This window comes from Onychostoma macrolepis, chromosome 15, assembly GCF_012432095.1.
Source record: "Onychostoma macrolepis isolate SWU-2019 chromosome 15, ASM1243209v1, whole genome shotgun sequence".
Taxonomy (NCBI): domain Eukaryota; kingdom Metazoa; phylum Chordata; class Actinopteri; order Cypriniformes; family Cyprinidae; genus Onychostoma; species Onychostoma macrolepis.
In genome coordinates, this window is record NC_081169.1 from 5,576,418 (window position 1) to 5,600,965 (window position 24,548).

Consider the following 24,548-nt stretch of genomic DNA (forward strand, 5'->3'; position numbering starts at 1 on the left):
AATACTTTAAAAACAATGTTCCTCAACGTCAAATTTCAATGGCTTTGCAAATTTCATCATCTACAGTGCATAACATTATCAAAAGATTCAGAGAAACTGGAGAAATCTCTGTGCATAAGGGACAAGGCCGAAGACCTTTGTTGGATGCCCGTGATCTTTGGGCCCTCAGACAACACTGCATCACTCATCGGCATGATTCTGTCATTGACATTACTAAATGGGCCCAGGAATACTTCCAGAAACCACTGTCGGTAAACACAATCCGCCGTGCTATCTGCAGATCCCAAATAAAGATCTATCATGCAAAAAGGAAGCCATATGTGAACATGGTCCAGAAGCGCCATCGTGTCCTGTGGGCCAAGGCTCATTTAAAATGGACTGTTTCAAAGTGGAAAAGTGTTCTATGGTCAGACGAGTCCAAATTTGACATTCTTGTTGGAAATCATGGACGCCATGTCCACCAGGCTAAAGAGGAGGGAGAACTTCCTGCGTGTCCTCAGCGTTCAGTTCAAAAGCCAGCATCTCTGATGGTATGGGGGTGCATAAGTGCATACGGTACAGCAGCTTGCATGTTTTGGAAGGCACTATGAATGCTGAAAGGTATATAAAGGTTTTAGAGCAACATATGCTCCCCTCCAAACTACGTGTATTTCAGCAGTACAATGCAAAACCACATACTGCAGCTATTACAACAGCATGGCTTCGTAGTAGAAGAGTCTGGGTGCTGAATTGGCCTGCCTGCAGTCCAGATCTTTCACCTATAGAGAACATTTGGCACATCATTAAACAAAAAATACATCAAAGACTCTTCAGAAGCTGGAAACCTATTTCAGGCAAGAATGGGACCAAATTCCAACACCAAAACTCCAGAAACTCATAACCTCAAAGCCCAGATGTCTTCAAACTGTTTTGAAAAGAAGAGGAGATGCTACACCATGGTAAACATGCCCCCGTCCCAACTGTTTTGAGACCTGTAGCAGGCATCAAATTTGAAATGAGCTCATTTTGCACATAAAATTTTTAAATTTATCAGTTTAAACATTTGTTATGTTATCTATGTTATATTGGCTCATGTGTTTTGAAAGTCTTTTAGTTTACATTTTATTCAAATTTAAAAAACGTCCCAACATTTACGGAATTCGGGTTGTAGTCATAGCTTTTCATAGTTGTGGAACACGTGCTAAACTCAGAGTCAGCCTACTCAGAGTTGATTGAACGAACTCAGTTCAGTGGCCTGTAACACAAAGCAAGATGAACAAACTAAGACGCATTTGGTTGAATTACGCTGCAGTAAAGCGATTCATTGTACGGTGATTATCTCTTCAGAGATAATACTCAGCAGAAAGGTGAATTGCTGACTCTCGCGAGAAGTGAATCAAACTGATGCTTTGCTGATGCTCTCCACGTTTTGTGATTGGTTGTTTGCTGCACGTGTCACAGTTAATTATAAACTCTGGTTCAAACTCTGAGTTGACAGAAAACTTTTATATTGAGCTTTGTGAGCCCGGTGAACCTGAACTAAACCAGGTTGGCTTTATTGGGTTTTGTCAACTCAAAACTTACTCTGCAACTCTGAGTTTGTTCATCTCGCTTCGTACTACAGGCCACTGGAGTACGTGCACCTGAAAGTGTGACACGTGCAGCAAACAGCCAATCCCACATAACATGGAGAGCATCAGTTTGCTTCATTTCTCGTGAGAGTCGGTGCATTTCACTTCTCTGTGAATAATTAAAGATAGATGATTGTCTTCAGAACAATTTTTGTTATTCTGGTTGAAAGTCTCTTCACATCTTGATAGCAATCATTAAGTTAAGTGGTCTAAATGTATTTATCTGTATTTATATATTCTGTGGAAGGCGTAGGACCAAGAAATGTTCATCCAATCAAAACGTTCGGTCCAAGCGTTTTAATTAGCTTTCCTACCTGCCTGTCAACGTATCTATTTGCATACCTCTGCGCACCCTGTTCGCGCAGACAGGATACGTCATCAATGCGTTCACGTACGCTGTGTAGACAGAGCAAGAATGGCAGGCAAACATCAACAACCCGATCTTCCTTCCTGGTATTGTAGTACTTTTACTAACTGTGCTGTAAAGTTTTCTCACCGGTGAATGACACATGATGTAGCCCAGCGGTTCCCAATTCCAGTCCTCATGCCCCCCGCTCTGCATATTTCTCGCTTAGTTAACACACTCTGTTCAGATAACCAGCTCGTTAGAAGTGAGCTCCGTGCATAGGGTTGCCACCCGTCCATTAAAATACGGAATTGTCCCGTATTTAAAGGTAAAATGAGGCGTCCCGTATCAAATCAATACGGGACGCGATTTGTCCCGTATTTTACAAAGGCCAACACATATTTGAATAAACAAATAAGTATTTTGCACTGTTTATAATACTAATAGCAGTTATAATGAAATCAATTTCATACGAGGTATCTGAGAAGCTCATTTGTGCGTGATTGCATTTTGGTGTCTTTGTTTGAGATGAACGCGCAGTTTGCAGAGAAGCATTTCAGTTGCTCACGGTGGACTGTCTGACTTAAAAGGATAGTTCACCCAAAAATGAAAATTCTGCCATAATTTACCCTGGTTGTTCTAAACCTGCATAAATGTATTTCTTCTGTTGAACATAAAAGAAGATACTTTAAAGAATGTGGGTAACCAAACCAAAGTTTCTGGTCCCCAATGACTGATAGTATTTTTCTCTAGGCCTATACTAGAAGTTACTGAGGATCAGCAGCTGTGTAGTTGCCCACATTCTTCAAAGTATCTTCTTTTGTGTTCAACAGAAGAAAGGACTTTATGCAGGTTTATAAAAACCTGGGTAAATTATGACAGAATTTTCATTTTTGGGTGAACCATACATTTAAAGAGTCACATCTCTGCTTCTTAAGGTATAGGACTATTGTTTTATTAAAATTTGGATAGTCTGTTAATATAATATTCCATACATTATCAGAGCTTGGTAGACATAATTATTATATTTTTAGACATGATTAGACAGATTAATTAATAGATTATAATTAATGTTAGTTAATATTTATTAATTTATCATTTAGGCTATGTTAATCATAAATATATACATAGTAAATAATCATATATGTCATATATAATTTGGCATTTTAAAAAGTAATAATTTAAAAATAATTATTATTTAGACACAAATGGGACAAATAATTACATAATAATGAAGTCCTAATTTAAGCAATTTAATAAAATAAATAAATAATAAAAATTAATAATAGCTGTAGAACTGTCAAAAAAACTAATAATAATTAATAATTATAATTATAAATAATGACAATTAAAATAACAATATTGTGCTCTTATTAATTGTATCGTAAACTTATTAATACTTTTATTTTTTTGTTTTGTTTTGTTTTTTTGCTGTTGTTGTTTTTTTGCTTAGACTACTTCAGTGCACTTTTCACTGTGGCCCCTAATACCACACGTAACAAATTACATGTTAACCATTCAGAAGCTAGGACAAAAGAGCACATCGCCCCCATTTTGAGGCCTTTGCATTGTCTTTCAGTCAAGTTCTGTGATGATTTTAAAATCCTCATGCTTACATATAAAGCATAGCATGGCCTGGCCCCTCACTATCTGTTTGCCCTTTTTTACTTTATAAGCGTCACTTGCGCTCCTCCCAAGCTGGTTATAACCTTGAGGTCATAAACGCATGAATTAGCATTTCTGCATTTGACGTTAAGAGCATAGGTCGCAATTTAGATATGTTTTTGAGATGGAAAAACGCAGTTTTACAGATGCAAGAAACATGGCTTTCAAATGAAAGATTGCTATCAAACAGCACACCTAGGTTCCTGACTGATGAAGAAGAATTGACAGAGCAGCCATCAAGTGTTAGATAGTGTTCTAGGTTATTACACGTGGGGTTTTTAGGTCCGATAATTAACACCTCTGTTTTTTCAGAATTTAGCAGTGAGAAGTTACTCGTCATCCAGTTTTTTATGTCGACTATGAGACATAATTTTAAGATGCTATGGGCCAGTTTTACGGTCCCACTTTATATTAAGTGGCCTTAACTACTACGTACTTACATTTAAATTAATCATTTGGTACAATGCACTTATTGTTTTTAATGCACAATGTTTTTACATTGTACTTACATTTTTAAACATACCTATATGTAATTACATCTGTAATTCATTTCTGTAATTACATTTATAATTACACTGTTGACCCATCCCTTACACCTTCACCCTTAAACCTACCCGTACCACCAAACCTGTCCCTAACCTTACCCGTATCACTCTGAGCAGCTTTTTCCGAGTTGTTTCAACCCAATTATTTATGGAGTGAGAACAAAAGAAATAAGGCAAACATTTCTAAAGTTCATAAAAAATTTAAGGGTCTTAGCTTTGTAATGAATCAAATAAAAGTGGATGTTCATACACTGACTCTGTTACATTAATAGAAGGGGATTTTTTGATAAAATAAAAGGAATTAAAAGGGGGGGGGGGGATTAGGGGACATTAGCTCATTAATTAGGGGTAGAAAACATATTTAACTGTACATAAACTTCATATCACATGGTGTGGTTAACAAACAGCTCACATATTTCAAACAAATGTGTATTTTGTTGCACTCATGTTAAAAATACGTTTCTATGGTGATTATTTTGAATGTTGTTTATGCAGTAGGACTCTGAATTGCTGCACTGGGCACAGATCACATGCCTCCAATGGAATGTGAAAAACAGCATTTAGAAAGGGACATTTAACTCTAAAAAACAGATAACATGTATGAATTAGAAAAGAACTTAAGGTAGAAGGAAGCATAATTTGCAGTTGTTGGCCATATACAGTGCTGTGAAAAGGTTTTTGCTCCCTTCCTGTTTTTGTTTGTTTGTTTTTGTTGTTGTTTTTTTGCATATTTGTCACACTTAAAAGATTCAGATCATCAGCAAATAATGTTGTAATGCAAGTAAATACAAAATGCAGTTTTTAAATGATGATTTCATTTATTAAGAAAAAAAACTGTCCAAACCTACCTGGCCCAACATGAAAAATTAATTGCCCCCTCCTGTTAAATCAAGAAAGAGCTGTGATTAATCACATTATATTGGAAAACCAAGTTAAATTTCACTAGCCAAACCCAGGCCTGATTACTGCCAGACCTGTTGAATTAAGAAATCACTTAAATAGAATCTGTCTGACAAAGTCACCTTTATTTAGTCATCTTTATTTATACAGTGCTTTTAACAATACAGATTGTGTCAAAGCAACTTTCCAATATCAGAATAGGAAAATAGTGTCAGTAATGTATAATGATAAGATTAAAAAAGTCAATTTTCAGTTAAAGGCATTTCATTATTGAATTTAGTGATGTCATCGTCCAGCTCAGTTCAGTTTAAATAGTATCTGTGCAATCATGTAGATAGAAAATAACGCTGGAAAATATAGCTGGAAAATAAGTGTCCCCAACTAAGCAAGCCAGAGGCGACAATGGCAAGGAACCAAAACTCCATCGGTGACAGAATTAAGAAAAGAATCTTGGGAGAAACCAGGCTCAGTCGGGGGGTCAGTTCTCCTCTGACCAGACGAAACAGCAGTTCAATTCTAACTGCAGCAAAGTCAGATTTTGTAAAGGACTCATTTGGTTCCCGTGGTCTTGTCCCGATGGCTGTCTAGGTGATGAGGTCCTCACTGGGGATCTGTCTCTGGGGTTCATCTAGGTGTCCTGATCTCCGTTGACATTCAGGGCTGAAGAGGTTGTCTCTAGGTGCTGATCCACCATCTGATCTAGATACGGACTGGATCGGTTGGCAACGGTGATCTCGGAATAAGAAAGAAACAGACTAGTATTAGTGTAGATGCCATTCTTCTTACGATGTAACAAGTACATCGTGTGTTATGGGAAGTGTTCCCATTTCTGGTTGACCTAATTAATGCAGCCTAACAATCCTTTAACGGGTTTGAATATTAGAAGCGTATTAGTGTGTTATGTGTAAGCCAGGCTAAAGAGATGGGTCTTTAATCTAGATTTAAACTGACAGAGTGTGTCTGCCTCTCGAACAGTGTTAGATAGATTGTTCCAGAGTTTTGTCTCTAAATAGGAAAAGGTTTTGCCACTCATAGGTGACCTATTTCGATCTCAAAAAAAAAGTGACTTGTCACTGAAAGGTGACTGTTACCGGTTGTGGTTGTGGATGAAGAACGCACGACGATGGAGAAGAGAAACAGAAACCTTTTAATAGGCTTCAACACACGTATTCCATTATACAACATTAGCTCAGACATGGACTAAAGAAAACTGAGGACTTATAAAGGAAAAGGAACAAAGGAGCAAACAAGATAATAAATGCAAATCAGGTGGGGATAATAAACGATGATTAACTAATGACAAAGACCGGAACAAAACCAAATAAGGGCAAACAGGAAACTAGAAGGGACAAACATGTAACATGTCACCCCACCGCAGAGTTCTACTGGGGGGGGGGCCCTGGAGGCCAGTGTAGGACCGGGACAAGGGAGGCCTCCAGGGCGGATCCGAGGACTTTTGCCAGGAGGCCATGGCGGGTCCGGGGACCTTGATGTGTGTAAAAAACAAATTGTAAAAATCTACTATGTAATCAAAAGTTCTACAAATATTTGTAATCTTATGCCCAGTAAGAATACTTTGGTCAAATACCAGAAATACAACATGTAAGTAACCTTACATTTTTAACCTTAGCTAAAAATATCACGGTTTCACGGTATCACGGTATTGCTATTACAGCTCTAAAATATGTTATTTTTAAATGTCTGTGTAAAAAACAATTTTTTTTCCACTGAACACAATACATTTTATTTTTAAGAAACATATAGAACATTTTGGAATGGTAAACATCTCAGGCTAAATAATTAATATAAATAATTGAATTCTTGTTAATTAAAATATGTGCAGTCACTTAAGTGAGCCTAAACCTGCAGCTCAACAATAATAAGAACATAAATTATTTTCTGTAAAAAAAAAAAAAATCCTTCTAAATGAAAAAAAAATTACAAATGCAGTCACTTAACCTAAACCTACATTTCAATAATCAAAAACATAAATCAAAACAATTTCTGTAAAAAATTAAAAATGCAGTCATTAAACCTGCAGCTCAACAAGGTTTTTGGAGACATGCTCACTTTCTACACATTCATCTTTCAGTCCAAGTTATGAGCGGTGAGGTACAAAGATGTGTGCACATACACATAAGGAGAGAGCGCGAGTGTGTCACACACACGGTCTCTCGAATAACACTCAAACAGTGGCATAGACACCCGAGAGCCAGCAGTTTGTTTCTTTTTTAAATGACGTGATTTTGAACAGATGTAAAAAATGGCAGGAGGCTTAAAATTATAGACGTGATACCAGCTAAATGTATTGTACTAAATCGCAGAAACGTAGTACTTTAGTCTGATATTCCCCGCTCTGTGAAGTAACGTGAGGGAGGAAACTAGCTGAAGTTAGCTAGTTAATTAGGTATGTTATCTGCCTCGGTAGCAAGCCAAATAGTATTTATTTCAACACTGAAACAACCGGCGAATGGGTCTCTGTCTTGATTGAGGGTGAAAGAGGGAGAAATGAAGACGACACAGATATATCGTTTGTGTACGACCTGGAAGTATTTACTTAGCGATCGGCGCCAAAACATCATCTGTACGGAACATCGTTGTGTACGGAACATGATTGGTCTACGTTACCCGAAAAATTCCCATACGGCAGACCTTCGCCTTTTTCGACGGGGGAAAAAGTTCTTGAGGATTCACCTCATTCGGCCATCATCCTACACACAGGTTACTCTCACTTACCGCTATCCGGAGGAGGAGGAGGGGTCGTGTGACTTGTTACGCTCTTCACTGCTCACAACTGAGGGAGTCCTGCACTTTCCGTCTTTGACAACACGTAAAAAAAAAACTGCGCATACCGCAGAACGGTATAATGGAAAATTTTAGTGGTTTTGAAATCGTGAATTTTCCAAACCGCGGTATACCTTAAAACCGGTTATCGTCCCATGCCTACGTGTAAGTAGTGGTCAAGTGCAAAAAATGCAACTGTGGGCACTGGGATATGCCTATAGTCTTATTAAATCTAAAGCCCAAGACACACTGCATCATTTTAGCAATCATATAAGATCATTGCATGTCACACTGTGCGACATGGATCTAATAAACTTGGCTACGACATGTGTGTAAACTGTACAATGATGACACCTGTTGACTCGTAGGCCATCAACATCTGCTAGTGGTAAACAAAAAGAACTTAAATCACACTTTAAGCCAGGCTCACACTACAGGATTTTTGGCTGGATTTTGCGGTTGTTACGGATAGACTCGGACACAAAGGTGAGAGGTAAAAAACAAGTGGGTTTTATTTTAAACAGGTGTAGTGAGCAGACTGGAGAGGTGAGTGGATAATCTTGTGTTGAGTAATTCGGGTAGTCGTGACAAGATGGTGATAGCTTCTCTTTTCCCAGGGATGTTGGAAAACGAGACGAGACGAGACGAGGGGATCCAGGTTGACACACACACTTCGAGACTTGGAACTCTACACGGAGAGGACAACACAAGGAGGAAGAATACAGGAGGTAAGTCAAACAAAGTAAGTATACTTTCTTGGAATGATATGGTCTTCGATTGCAGGATACTGTGTTGTCAGAGTCCACATTGAGAAATGAGATCGGACAGTGAAGTGAGTGTGTGAGGATCTTTTGTAGCGGGTGATGATGAGGCTGTGATCAGGTGCAGGTGTGCGTGATTAGAACTCTGGAGAGGTGGAACGCTGTGATTGGTGGAGTGAAGGGCCTGACTGATCTGTGACAGCTGTTGTGGACAGATTTCCACAGTCTGCGACAAAACCCCTGGATCGTGACCAAATCGGTGCTCATTGCGGTCACCGAATCTCGTTAAGTATGACCAGGTCAGCAATGTGATCCGAACCCGTCTCGAGCTATCACAGATACTAGGACATTTTCAAACCTGTTTGATATTAGCGCCACTGATCTCGTAATGTGAGCGACACAATGACAAGGTGGAACTAATCCAGCCAATCACAGTGCAGATGGTGTAAACAGTCTTATCATGCATGTTTATGAACAGAAATGAAAAGCCACAAATTAATCAAATCAACTAACTAGAAATAAATTTAACAAATGCATAGACTGTGTATATAATACCATGTTTCATTGTACTGTTTAATTACCTCCAACTCTTTCTGCAGTACTGACAGTCCTTGTTGTCCACGTCTTCCAAGCCATTGTTTCTATATATTCTCTATATTCTCTTTTGTCGTAGTTTCTTCTTTCTTTCGGATAAAATAACTGCACAGACCAACTGAAGGGCCAGTTGATCATCCATGCTTGAAGATATGGCCTATAATCACTGTAATTTCTCGCGAGAATTTATATGAGAAAACGTATTTTCACTGATGGGCGGGATGTTTTGTAGTGTGTGCACCTGGTTAGCATTATTTTGTGTAGTATGTGCACAGCTATGAAAAGATAACGACAGATGAGAAGAAATCTTGTTGCGTAGTGTGAGCAACACAGTGATTCGGCTAGTCTTTCAATCATGTAGTGTGAGCTTGCCATTAGCAGTTGCAGTTTTTATGTGTGCTGAAAAAAGTGGAAGCGGCAAAAAGAGGAAGGGATAAGAGCTTGAGGTAAGTTGTTTTATGTCACATTTTTATTGGTTGGTCAGTAAATGTGGATCGTAACAGCAAACACACTGTGCAATGATCATGCTGTATCATTGGCTATCTTTGGTCACAAGACCGTGATAACGGGCGTCTTTTAACCAAGATTTATGTTTTGTAGAATTGTTTTATTGGTATCCAAAGGCCAAGGTGGTATACTGGTGGCTTCAGTCTAGTAGGATGGTGATGGGATATTACTGCAAGTGTCCTAGTCTAGTTGGTTCCTGAATTCAACTTACAAACAAATGGACACTGTAGGACAAATGCCATGAATGGTTGTCTTTGTACTTCCAGCTGCTGATAGCTTAACCAGAATATTGAAGAGGCAATAGGACTGAGGCAAATCTGTTGCCAAGACTAGAGTTCTAAAAAAAAAGAACTAAATCAAAACTACATAAGTCTTTTAATGCACCATTTAATTTGGTGCATTATATTACAATCATTTATTTGTGGTGAACTACAAATATGAGAAAAGAAGGGTGAAGGTACGCACATCCGAAAATGTCGGTGAGCGTGATTTCACCAAGTACAACATGTTCCTGGATCAACATCTTTGTTGATCCTGGAACGTCATTCCAATCAACCAATCAGAATTGAGGGATAACTTTTCAGGAAATATAAGTTTTAGGCTTATGATCCAGGGTTAGGTGCTTCGACACCCTTGTTAATCAGCTATCATTTCTCACTGATTTTAGGAATAAATTATGGGTAGGGTTAGGTTTAGGGGTAGAGATTGGGTTAAGTCTATATTTTTGGACAATAATGTTGATCCAGGATCAACAAAAGATGTTGATCCAGGAACATGTCTTACTTGGCAAAATCACGGCGACCGAAAATGTCTTAGTCAGGTGCAAGATCAAAAAATATCATCAAAAAAGTGGAAAAAAGATCTGCACGCTGTTATTCCCTTTATTTAATTTTTTTAAAAAACAACGTTTCGGTCCAGAGACCTTTGTCAGGCAAACTACAAATATGGCCAAAAGTTTTGTCATTATAAACTTTATTTTTAAACACAATGTTGGTTACAATCATCAGCTGACCTAAAACACAGGTATGATATTACTTTTGATTGGTCAAATTCTAATTACTACCAATATATCTAAGATAATTGAGCCCTTAGTGATGTCAACTGTGCCTCATGGTCCAATCTAATCTTATGCTGCATTCACGTGCTATCGGAATTATTGTAAATACGAGCTTCCTAGTCGGAAATTGGACATGAAAGATCTTAGAGAGGCCTTATATGGCCAATTTCTGACTAAGAAACTCGTATTTATGATAATTCCGATAGCACATGAATGCAGCATTAAACCTGTGCCCCTTGGAGTGCCACTTAATGTGTTTACTGGAAAAGTAGTATCTTTGACCTTTGTTATAGTAACAAAAATTAGTGGGCCCTTGAGATGGGCCTAGTCAAACAAAAGTCCAGTAATTAGTAATAAATTAGAGCAGTGTTTCCCAACCTGTAGACCCAATGCTGCACATTTTGCACATCTACTCAATTAAACACACCTAATTCAGGTCATCAGCTCATTAGTAGGGACTCCAATAACAAAAATGGGTGTCAGTCAAAGGAGATATGCAAAATATGCAGTTTTTGGTTGGGAACCAAAGAAATTAGAACTTCCTACATTTACATAACACTGTTTTCAACTGAAAACCGAAAACATTTTGTGTTTTGACTGTTTACATCACACAGCATTTTGGGAGGTCTGAAAACGCATGCAAGTTTTTGAAAACGTTTCTGTGTAAACTACAAAAATTAAAATTTATGAAAACTGTGATGCCATGTGCTTGCATATTACATGTTCAGTCTATACGTACGTGGACAGATGGATAGTTTCTTTACAAAGTTACATCGCCAACTACTGGCCTGACATGCATAATACAGCTTTTTTGAGTGTTTAATGGATCCATGTGAATAGGGACCATTTTGACAAAGTAGTCGTCTGTACACAAAACTTTTCAAAAATGCAAAGGTAAAACTTTTCTGTTTTTTTAGTACATCGTTGTGTAAACATGCCTGCCTTTCGTCATATAAGGACAAAGGTAGAATTTTCACTTCTACACAATTTCACAACTACCTTTGTGAAAAGAACTGAATTTGGAATATACTATATTTACTGATAAACTCAGTTCATCTGATATTTACCTCTGCATTTAAATCTGAAAAGGCCCACATGAAGGCCTTGGACACTTTGATTTTGTAGTTTGATTTTTGTCATACTAAGTAAGAATCATTTTTTGTTCTAGTGAGTTGTTTTAACACACTTATTAATTTAACACTTTTTATGGTTTCTACTAATACAGAAAACATTGTATTTTTCCTCATACATCTACTGTTTACTACATGAACACATGATGGCAGATTTATGTATTTATATATCTATCTATCTATCTTTCTAGCTATTTTTTAAGCTTCCGGCGTAAATGTAACTGGAGTTACTGATATGGCCTACAAAATACTCTCTAGAGAAGAAAAATATTCTCTACAAGCATGTCCTTGCTTGCTGTCACTTTACTCCATTTAAGTGCTCTCCTTGTGAAAATACAATTATGGGTTAAATCTGTTTTCCATTAGTGCTCACTTACTGTAACCCCTTCTAATTTACGCAATTACAAATGCTATATATTTTGTTTACACAGTAGTAAAATAGAACATAAACCAATCTGATGGCCCCCTTTAAGTGATCCCCTGAATAAATTTGCCACATACTGTAATTAAATTAATGTCAGAGCTGTGGCACAGTGCTCAGAGCGGGTGACTCATGGGAACAACGTGTGTCTGTCCTGTGCTATGTCTCAGATGTTACATTTTATGTTATTAAATTGTTTATTGCATTATTTTAGTGTCAAGTCAAGTCACCTTTATTTATATAGCGCTTTTAACAATACAGATTGTGTCAAAGCGCTTAACAGTATCAAATTGGAGGATAAAGTGTCAGTAATATATATAATGATAAGATTAAACACTCAATTTTCAGTTAAAGACATTTCATTATTGAATTCAGAGATGTCATTTTCTAGCTCAGTTTAGTTTAAATAGTTTCTGTGCAATCAAATCGGCGATAATCGCTAGAAAATTAAGTGTCCCCAACTGAGCAAGCCAGAGGTGACAGCGGCAAGGAACCAAAACTCCCTCTGTGACAGAATGGAGAAAAAAAAGAAACCAGGCTCAGTCGGGTGGCCAGACGAAACCCGCAGATCAAAAGTTTATTTATTTATTTTATTTTTTTATTTTTTTTGCAATTTCTAACAATAATAGTATTATGTAGTTAGGTATTTTATTATATTTGTAGTTATTTTGTTATATTTTTAGTTTTATTGTATCTAGTGTCATATTATTTAGTGTCATATGTGTTACTATGATTTTTTAGATGCGGTTGCTCCTTTACGCTTAAGGAAGATTAAGGATAAGAGTCCAACACCGTGGTATAATGAGCACACTCGCGCCCTAAAGAGAGCAGCCCGGAAAATGGAGCGCAGCTGGAGGAAAACTAAATTAGAGGTATTTCGTTTAGCTTGGCGGGAAAGTACCCTATCCTACAGAAAAGCATTAAAAACTGCTAGATCTGATTACTTTTCATCTCTTCTAGAAGAAAACAAACATAACCCTCGGTATTTATTCAATACAGTAACTAAATTAACGAAAAATCAAGCATCAACAGGTGTTGGCATTTCCCAAGAGCATAGCAGTAATGACTTTATGAACTACTTCACTTCCAAGATCGATACTGTCAGAGATAAAATTGTATCCTTGCAGCCGTCAGCTACAGTATCGCATCAGATAGCGCACTATAGATCCCCTGAGGAACAATTCCATTTATTCTCTACTGTGGGAGAGGAAGAATTGTATAAACTTGTTAAATCATCTAAACCAACAACATGTATGTTAGACCCGATTCCATCTAAACTACTAAAAGAGCTGCTTCCAGAAGTCATAGATCCTCTTTTGGCTATTATTAATTCATCATTGTCATTAGGATATGTCCCCAAAACCTTCAAATTGGCTGTTATTAAACCTCTCATTAAAAAACCACAACTTGACCCCAAAGATCTAGTTAATTACAGACCGATCTCAAATCTCCCTTTTCTGTCAAAGATACTAGAAAGGTAGTATCCTCACAATTATATTCCTTCCTAGAGAAAAATGATATCTGTGAGGAATTCCAGTCAGGATTTAGATCGTATCATAGTACTGAGACTGCTCTCATTAGAGTTACAAATGACCTGCTTCTATCATCTGATTGTGGTTGTATCTCTTTATTAGTTCTACTGGATCTTAGCGCTGCGTTCGACACTATCGACCACAACATTCTTTTGAATAGACTAGAAAACTTTGTTGGCATTAGTGGAAGCGCCTTATCATGGTTCAAATCGTACTTATCTGACCGCCATCAGTTCGTAGCAGTGAATGAAGAGGTATCATATCGATCACAAGTGCAGTATGGAGTACCTCAAGGCTCAGTACTAGGGCCGTTACTTTTCACGCTTTACATGTTACCCTTGGGAGATATTATCAGGAGACATGGTGTTAGCTTTCACTGTTATGCTGATGATACCCAGCTCTATATTTCTTTGCGGCCTGGTGAAACACACCAAATTGAGAAACTAACGGAATGCATAGTCGATATAAAAAACTGGATGACGAGTAATTTTTTACTGCTAAATTCTGAAAAAACAGAGGTGTTAATTATCGGACCTAAAAACACCACATGTAATAACTTAGAACATTATCTAACACTTGACGGCTGCTCTGTCAATTCTTCTTCATTAGTCAATTCTTCTTCATCAGTCAGGAACCTAGGTGTACTGTTTGATAGCAATCTTTCATTTGAAAGCCATGTTTCTAGCATCTGTAAAACTGCATTTTTTCAACTCAAAAGCATATCTAAATTGCGACCAATGCTCTCAACGTCAAATGCAGAAATGTTAATTCATGCGTTTATGACCTCAAGGTTAGACTATTGTAATGCTTTATTGAGTGGTTGTTCTGCACGCTTGATCAACAAACTATGACCATATTAGCCCGGTTCTGTCAACACTGCACTGGCTTTCTATCAAACATCGGATAGATTTTAAAATCTTGTTAATTACTTATAAAGCCCTGAATGGTTTAGCTCCTCAGTACTTGAGCGAGCTCTTATCACATTATAGTCCTCCACGTCCAATGCGTTCTCAAAACTCTGGCCGTTTGATAATACATAGAATATCAAAATCGACTGCACAGATAATATTTAAACTAAACTGAGCTAGACAATGACATCTCTGAATTCAATAATGAAATGCCTTTAACTGAAAATTTAAAATTGAGTGTTTAATCTTATTATACATTACTGACACTCTATCCTCTAATTTGATACTGTTAAGTGCTTTGACACAATCTGTATTGTTAAAAGCGCTATATAAATAAAGGTGACTTGACTTGACTATGATGTATTTTTATTATTTTTTTGTGGCTGACCCTGTGAACATCTATGCACTAGTTTTGGCCATATTTTATGGACAGGCCACAATGAACTCTGATTCATCATGTGGCTTTGTATAAGTAGATTGGTATATTAACATTATATCATTACTTATATTGTAAAATATACATGCATCAGTATGTAATCCTGTAATACCTGAAACATTGTCACCATATTGTTACAGTGAATTTGTGCCAATCACAGAAACCATGACTGCTGTAAATTTAACAGGATTTTCTTTTTTTTTTCTTTTTTTTTCTTACCATTACTGTGTAATGTAAATGTGATGTTATATTTACTATTCATTAATTCCATTAATGAATAGTATACAATAATAACACATATAAATGTGCCAATGTATACATTAAATACCCTGGTAAGTATACGCTATATTCTTTTTTTATTCTCAATATTTTGATTTAGATATTTAATACTTTTCTAGGTGTAGGACGATGCTACAATGAAGCAATGGAGCTAAAATATGTTTGTCAAGGATGTTGCAAGAGTTCAAGTTGCCTTACTGACCACCCTCAGCAGCACTAATTAACCCAGAAAAAATGATCAGGTAATTGCTTCATTCTTCCTGGAACAATACCTTCATGCTTGATTAAGTGGATGGAGTGAGGCCATTAGAAAATATATGATGTCAGTGGCTGTATAGTTTTTTTGTCTTATTCCTATGGGAGCAGCGATCAAACTCAGTGTATATATGCTCCCATTCAAATGGCCTGAGGTCTTAATGGGGGTCCCTGCTCTACAGGTGAATGACCAAACGACAGAGAAACCAAGAAACTCGGGCAGGTACGTTTCACCATGCAGTGGATTCTGAGCAATTATGGCCAAAATGATCAGAAAACGGATCATGTATTTTATTTTATTTTTTTATGTAATTATAGGAATTAATGTATACGTCTATTGAAAATAAACCAGTATAACTGAGAATTCTCATTTTTGGGGGGTTTTACTTTCAAATTTTAACTTTCACAATTACTTATTTGTTTAGTTGACAGGTCTTTTAAATCTAATTCACAAAGGGTAGTAAATGCATTGTTGTAGTTAATGCCTGTGCAGCTAGGATGAGAAAAAGCTTGGGTACAAAGTTGTTAAGTGCCAACAAGTATATGGTTCAAGAAAAGACTTTAAAATGCACCAGACAATTGATAGATATTTCATAGATAATACATTTGCTGTAATTTCAAGTAATTGTGTCTAGCTTCCACGTCAACAATTTAGTGAAATGTGTGACAACGAACATGTAATATAGAGTTCATGATGTGTTGCTGAATTATATGGCTCACCACAAACATGATATGTATTTAATTACCTGATAAATAATAATAATTTTGTACTTACTCTATGAAATAGGTTGCTGTCACCACATTCAGAGTGCCATGATTGAGGAACTCCAAGGAGCAAACATCTCACATACAAAATTCTTATTTATGGGATTTCCAGAGATCTACAAATACAGACGTCTGCTTTTCCTGCCATTTTTTCTAAGTTACGTTTTGGTTGTGGTGGGGAATTCTTTGTTAGTTTTTGTGATCAGAAATACCGAAAGTCTTCACAGTCCTATGTACATACTAGTGTCTGCTTTGGCGGTTGTCGACATCATTGTACCCACTGCCATTATCCCAGCAATGCTTCTCGGTTTCCTCTTTGACTTGAATGAGATATCTTTAACCGGATGTTTGACACAAATGTTTGTTACTCATTTCTTTTCTTCTGTAGAATCGACCATACTTTTAGCTATGGCTTTAGATCGCTTTGTGGCCATTTGCAAGCCATTACATTACACTGAAATCATGAACTCGTCCATGTTTTTGAAAGTGCTTCTTTTCACACTGATCAGGAGCAGCACTATAATGTTTGCACTGGTCGCTTTGGCTGCACCTTTGTCTTTTTGTGAGTCTAATGTTATCCATCATTGCTACTGTGACCACATGGCTCTTGTTAGCTTGGCCTGTGATTCAATAAGCAAAAATAATGCAATGGGATTGGTTGTGATTATCTGTTTTGTGGGAATTGACATTTCTGTTATTTTCTTCTCCTATGTAAAAATCTTGCATGTCGTGTTGGGGGCTGCAGCCGGAGAGGATCGTTGGAAAGCATTTCATACCTGTGGTACACACTTAATGGTTATGATGTGTTTTTACTTTGTAGGTAGTATTACCTTTCTCTCACGAAATCTTAACATTCCAATCCCAGTTGATGTTAATACCTTCCTGGGTGTGATGTATATAGTATTTCCTGCTAGTGTCAATCCAATCATTTATGGTGTTCGGACAAAAGAAATAAGGAATGCTTTATTGAGGATGTTCAAAACAAATATTATTCCATTGTAAAGGTTTCAACGATAAAGATTTGAGTGTCTGGGCAGTAAAATCACTTGACACTTTGTCTACCTAATCATGGCTAATGAAACAGAAATGTTTGTAGTTTCATTAGTAGTTAGAAACAGTGATCATAACCAAATAAACCATGTTAATCCGCACCCTCTGAGAAATTTAAGTCTGTTCAACTGTGAGTTTCAGATAAACACCTTGTTAGTAAACAAGAAATCTTTTGTTAACACAATCTTGATTTACTAACCATGTTTACTACTGTGCGTTTTTACATAAACACTGTAATAAATGGATTAAATAGATACACTGTAATATTTTTTTGTTTTTCTATGAAATGGACATTTCTATGAAAATGAATAAAAGTAAATTCAAAGAAATTGAAACAGTGTGCTTGGACATTTAAGATTAGATCCTTCCTGCTAACACCCTATTTTAGGTGTGTTGGTTCACACTTAAAATAGGATGACCCAGGTAAAAGAGATATAAAGATAACAATCCTATTTTATTACAGTTGGGTACATAGGATTAATCCAAAAAGTAGAAGAAAACATTCTCATCTTTTCAGCAAGTAACAGGTTTTAGATCCATTTAGATCCATTTCCTTTGCAAAATGTATTAAGAAAATTAATATTTTAGATATTTTAGTTATTACACTGATGCCCTGATATTATGCCCTTTAGCAAGATAATTAATCCAAAGCTTTATCCAGGATGACTGACTGAGAAAAAAAGAAAGAAAGAAAAAAAACGTTGAAGTTACACTTTATTATAAGTCCTAATAAAACAAACTTAATTAAATTATCATGAGACATTTTATGCGTTGTCACTGTTTGCTTACATGAGAAGGGACAGGTTGATAATTTGCTCAAATTTATTATACTCATTATGTTAACTCCAATAAAAGAGCTCTAAATTAAGCAGTGACAACAGAATAAATGAGCTTAGGGATAATCAGAAATTCCCGAAGTGATCAAGTGTGCAAAGAGAGGGACACTTCTAACCGCTCCAGAGCTAATTAAATAACCATCTACTTGACACAGCAGCAAATAATTAGCCACTCATGACCGAGTTGCTCAAACAGTAAATGTTAATGAATATAAACTGACTTACAAAGTAAACAAGAGGGCAACTTATATGAAGATTCCCATGTGCGCATGTTTTCAAGTTTGCATCTCTGGAAAAAAAAACTTAAAGTGGGAAGTTCATTAAATTGTCAAATTTAGGCAAACTTTAGGCAAAGAAACACCCCAGAGATGCTTTGAATTGTGGGGCAACACACGATCAACACCAACTCCAACATCATACTTTTATTATATATTATGCCACGAAGCAATTAATTAATACATTTTAGAATGATTCCCAAATAAATTAATAAAAAATTTTAATCTCTATTCATCATTGGGCATCAGCTCCCCATATACTGAATGTATTTATTTATTGCAGCACTTATGTTGAATGTCGGATGATATATCTGTACTTCCAATTTTAGAAAAGATTTGTTGTGACTAACTGTGTTCCGATTTAACAAGTCCCAAATGCCTGCGCAATGCTGGGGGAGGTAAAGACAGAGTATTTAAGAGCAGTGAAGAGTTTGCTCAATGGGGGGGGGAGAGGCAGAACAGAGAACAGACAGATACTGTATAAGACATACTGTTTTAAGGGAAGACAGCAGAGCTTTTAACTAAATATGAATAACAATAATTTTGCTGATTTCTTCTTGACGATTTTTTATGCTTAATACATTGTATAGGTAACCATGTATTTTCTTTGTTGTTGTTTTTTTGAGCTATGCTTTAGATCAGGGTTCCTCAGATCTTTCCCTGGAGGGCCAATCTGTTGCAGAGTTTAGCTCCAACCCTGATCAAACTCACTTTCCTGTGATTTTCTAATGATCTTGAAGACACTGATTAGCATGCTCATGTGTGTTTGATTAGGGTTAGATCTAAACTCTGCAGGAAAGTGGATCTCGTGGGCCAGATTTGAGGATCTCTGCTTTAGATTGTCTTTAAAATGTTTAAATTTGTATGTATTTGAGAATGAGATTAATATGATTAATAAATACATTCAGTACAATGAGATTAAATAGCTTACAAATTCTGAGGAATAACTGCTGTTTATTCTTGTAACTTTATTTTTGAAGGTCTGTACTGCACACTTTTAAAAAGCGGAATGGGTGACCGATCAGTAAACATCTCTTTTACTGAATTCCAGTTGATTGGATTCACAGACCTAAAAGGGTACCGACCGCTACTCTTCATTCCTTTTTGCATCATCTTAGTGTATACATTATTTGCTAATGGCATTTTGATTATCATTATTGCAAAAGAGAGAAAATTACATGCTCCCATGTATATTCTAATTGGTTTGATTGCAGCTTTAGGGTTTTTTGTGCCAATATACTTCATTCCAAGGATGTTGGTTGGTTTTTTGTGGGAAATGAATACAATTACGCGGCATGAATGTCTAATACAAATGTTTTGCCTGCATTTTTCTGGTTGTTTTCAGTCCACCATCCTACTTGGGATGGCTGTGGACCGATATTTTGCTATTATTTATCCTTTGCGTTACAATGATTTTGTAAATTTGACAAACTCGCTTATTTTCTCTGCAATTCTTAGCATTCGGAACGCTGTCAGCATTATTTCCATGGTTGGTCTAGTTGTGCCACTTACCTTTTGTAGAACAAATTTGATTTACCACAGTTTCTGTGAGCATACATCAGTTGTTAATCTAGCTTGTAATGATATTACTAAAAACTATTTAGCTCTTACAGTAGCTTTTGGTATAACATCCGCTGACTGTTTTCTGATTTTTTGCTCTTACGTCATCATTTTTGTTGTTATATTTCGCTCACCTTCTGGTGAATCCCGCCATAAAGCCATTCACACATGTACCACGCACATAATGACCATAGTAATAGCCTATATCAGTGTTACTGCTGCATTTGTTGGGTATAGAGTAGCTACAATACCCCGAGATGCCCGTATCATAACTAGCACAATGTATCACCTCGTTCCTGCAATATGTAACCCTATCATTTATGGCCTCAGAACCACAGAAATCAGAACTCAAATTGTGAAATGTTTCAAATTTAATAAAATTTCCACATATTGATAGGAAAATACAATGCAAGAAAGAAATTTATAACAAGAATTGTGTATAAGGTGATTGTCTGTTGTATAAGTTCCCTGCCCTAGTTTGTTCACCATATGTGCCATGAGTTCGTTATTCTCATAGTTCACTTTGTATTAGTATTGAGACTGCTGGTAGTTAATACAGATTAAAAAATAACATTATTATTACTGTCACAGTTATGTTATGTTTTCTGGACTTTTAGGTTCTGTTTTATGAATTTGCTGTGTTTTGCTCCTGTTTTCTATGTTCCTGCTTCTTGTTTATTGCAAAGGACACTGCTAATGTTGCACACATTTTTCTTGTTTTACCCCTTGTTATCCTCTGTAAATATTATCTTCAGTTTGTTCAGTTCTTTGTCTTGTGTTTGTATGTATTTGCCCGTGGTCTTCATTGTTTCCCCATGAATTATCTTCATTTTTGTTTATAATAAAAATTAAACTGTGTTGAGATCCACCTCATCCTCATTTGCCTATACCTGCTGTGACAATCAAAATGTTCATACATTGTATCCTATATATTGTAATTTCCCACTAAACTGAATAAACAATAGATGTATTCATTAAATTTTCAAATTATAAAAATAAATAAATAAAAATTTATTATTGTCATGCATGTCTATAGATGAGACTATTGCTTGTGGTTGAATATGTTTATTCAGAGCTTGTGTAACTGTACCAGGCACTTCTCTGTGAATATACTTAGCATGTTATTACAGTGACCATTGTGATTAATATTTAGACTAATGTAAACCATCTTTAGAAACACTTATAACCTCATTACCTTCACTGATAACCTCATCTATAACTACAACTACTTATTGATGAAATTTTACAATGAAAGTACCCTCATTGTATACATTACCATAATCTCTTTATTCTCACAAAATGAATATAGGCCTACTATCGATATGTATTATGAGTATCAGCAACTGAACAAGTTCTCTATATACATTATAATGCCTACATGATGCCTTATGATAGGCCTATGTTAAGGTTGATCATTTTCTGTGAATGAGGCCGTGCACTTCAGACACTGTGGTATAACTGCTTCATCACAGAAGAGAAAATAGAAACTGTCTTGACAGTAAAAGCAAAATTAACCACTCATCACTTTCCTTAGCCTCTGTTTCAGAAAACTTAGGGGTGAAACACAGTGTGACAACAACTCTTACAACTCACAAACGAGGATGTCCCTCAGTGTCCTTAAAGGAGTTTTTGTTAGATTTATCTCTGCTGGATACACATTTATCACCAACATATAGGTACACACACACCAGTCATTTTATTTCCCCCATTTTTTATATATATTTTTTTTTTTATTTTGCTCTTATAAAAACACCAGGCACTTCAAGCTATGCATACGTCCTTTCACCGAACTGTAATACCCTGTGCATGACTTAAACTGGGTTAATATTATATGTAGGATATAACATTACATGCAGAATTACAATTATAACAATTTTAACACTTGGTCATCTCTTTTAATATAATTTAATTCAGTGATGCAAATTATATACGTGTATATATATATATATATATATATATATATAAATTATATACACATCTAAATAAAAATAGACTATATTCAGTATATGATCCAAAATAACTAACTAACTACTTGAGTTTTTTTTATTCTTTTATTACTTTTTTACTCTTACTCAAGTAAAAGTAATAGTCTGAATAATTTACTATTATTAGTAAATATTTCTTCAAGTACTTTTACTTTAGTACAGTTTTTGAGTACTCTACCCACCTCTGCATATTGAGGCCTAATATGAAATTCTGTATAAATGGTTAAAAAAAAAAATCAGTTGCCCCTAATGGGAAAGTTCATTTCTGACACTGATAGAATTATCTCTGGTTTATTTCTAGTTGTGAGTGCAGGTACAAAGTAAATTCATGAAATAAACAAATATTTCTCACCTCTCGGTGTAACATATGGCCGGACACAGAGGTGAGTGATAGCACGTTGGCGTTTATTGAACAGGACGAGGGAAATGGAGCAATGATATGATGACTGGAGGTGAGTACTAGACTTCTAGGGTGAGCTCTGATGAGGGGTGAGAAAGATAGTGACGAATCTCTCTTCCACAGAGTTGCGGGGAAGACAAGACGAGGAAATCTTCTGAAACACACTGATCACTGAGACAGACGATCTAGGAGGAGAGGAGGACACAAGGAGCAGAGACAGGAGGTAAGGCACAAAGGGTAAGTATCGTATAGAAATGTATATACTCAGCGAGCTGGTCTTAGGGAGTCGAGTCCACGTCGTGTTTACGAGATCGGACGATGAGAGTGACTGAAGTGAGAGCTTGTATGCAGGAGTTGATGACTGTGGTGATGAGGTGCAGGTGAGCGTGATTAGAACTCGGGTGATGTGAATCGTTGTGATTGGTGGAGAGAAGGGCCTGGCTGATCCATGACAGTACCCCCCTCTCCACGGCCCGCTCCTGAGGGCCGCCCTCGGCGTCGTGGTGGTCTACCCCGGCCTCGGGGTGCGTCGAGTGGAATTCTTCAAGGAGTGTTGGATCCAGAATATCATCTCTAGCCACCCATGAGCGTTCCTCAGGACTGTACCCTTCCCAGTCCACAAGGTATTCTAGTTTACCACCACGGCGCCAGGATTCCAGTATCTCCTTAACTCGGTATATGGCTCCATCGTCCAGGATGTGAGGGAGACGGGGTTCTTCTGTCTGGTCAGGCCCTGGGGAAACAGAAGGAGAGAAGGGTTTGAGTAATGATACATGGAAGGTGGAGTGAATCTTGTAGAGTGGAGGTAACTGTAGTTTGTATGTGACCGGCTTGATCCGTTCCAGAATGGTAAAGGGGCCAACGAATCTGGGACTGAGTTTCCGGCTAGGCAGGCACAGCTTAATGTCCCTTGTGGACAGCCAGACCTTTTGTCCTGGTTGATATTCCGGGTTGGCGGATCTTCGGACGTCTGCTGCCATCCATTGTCTGCGCACTGCCTGCTGGAGCTGATGGTGTGCTGCGTCCCAGACTCTCTCGGAACCAGTAGTCGATCGCGGGGACGTCGGATGGCTCTCCTGACCAAGGAAACAGGGAAGGCTGGAAACAGAGTACGCACTGGAAGAGAGTGAGTCCAGTCGAGCTCTGACGTAGGGTATTCTGGGCGTACTCGGCCCAGCCTAGGAACTGGTTCCAAGAGTTCTGGCGACCATGGCAGAAGGTTCTCAGGAAGCGTCCCACTTCCTGGATCTTGCGTTCAGTCTGCCCGTTCGGCTGCGGGTGGTAACCAGAGGAGAGGCTGACGGTCACACCTAGGAGGGAGAAGAATGCCTTCCAAATTCCCAGGAAGGAAGATGTTAGTGTAGCTAACATCAAGCACAAAAAAAGGACTTGAAAAAGATAAACAGCCTCAAGCAACAAGTCCGTTTCAATGGCATGGCCCGAAACAATGGCGAAGATGTGGGATGTCGCTGTCTCATCACCAAGGCACAAAATGTACAGGAATGCATCACCATGTTGGTCCCCACCTGTTAATTACACGACACTTAGTCTTGCAACATAACTTACATTTTTTACATTTAAGTTGACTTAAATAAATAACGTTTAAGTGTATTTTATGGAAATCAGCCAAACCATCTTAGTTTTCCTGTGAACTGGGTCTGGTAAAGGTTGCTCAAACTAAATATTTATTGTGTTACTGATTTAGGTTTCTTTCTGCTTACTGGCACTTCTTGGTTGTCTACCTAAATTTCATCCAACCAACATGGCATAAATTATGGGGTATTTAAAACCCCCAGTAGGCCACTAGTATTTTAGCCAGCTAAATAAAAAAATGGTTTTAAGTCAGTTATTTCTATCTTTTGCTGTAATGTGTCTGTAGGAAATATCAGTTTAAATTTCCAAACATTCATTTTGCAATTAATTGTAATAATCCAGTGACATTTTTGT

General features: G+C 37.1%; 2 protein-coding genes across 2 annotated transcripts; both read left to right on the plus strand.

Moving 5' to 3' along the window:
• The first annotated feature begins 9,523 nt into the window (after positions 1-9,523).
• On the plus strand, positions 9,524-17,790 carry or55e1 (odorant receptor, family 55, subfamily E, member 1). The gene is made up of 4 exons (XM_058744792.1): positions 9,524-9,651; positions 15,595-15,717; positions 15,913-15,953; positions 16,518-17,790. Exons 3-4 carry the CDS (start codon positions 15,917-15,919, stop codon positions 17,495-17,497), a joined length of 1,017 nt encoding a protein of 338 aa, XP_058600775.1. The 5' UTR covers positions 9,524-9,651; positions 15,595-15,717; positions 15,913-15,916; the 3' UTR covers positions 17,498-17,790.
• A 1,875-nt stretch (positions 17,791-19,665) lies between these two features.
• or55c1 (odorant receptor family 55, subfamily C, member 1) lies at positions 19,666-20,610 on the plus strand. The gene has a single exon (XM_058745487.1). The coding sequence runs from the start codon at positions 19,666-19,668 to the stop codon at positions 20,608-20,610; it is 945 nt and encodes a 314-aa protein (XP_058601470.1).
• Positions 20,611-24,548: the final 3,938 nt, after the last annotated feature.

Excerpts from the sequence above, each read along its gene's own strand:
- or55c1 (XM_058745487.1), top strand. The coding sequence starts at position 19,666 with ATGGGTGACCGATCAGTAAACATCTCTTTTACTGAATTCCAGTTGATT.
- or55e1 (XM_058744792.1), top strand. The coding sequence starts at position 15,917 with ATGACCAAACGACAGAGAAACCAAGAAACTCGGGCAG. Across the intron at positions 15,954-16,517 it reads AAACCAAGAAACTCGGGCAG|GTTGCTGTCACCACATTCAG; the intron begins GTACGTTTCACC and ends TCTATGAAATAG.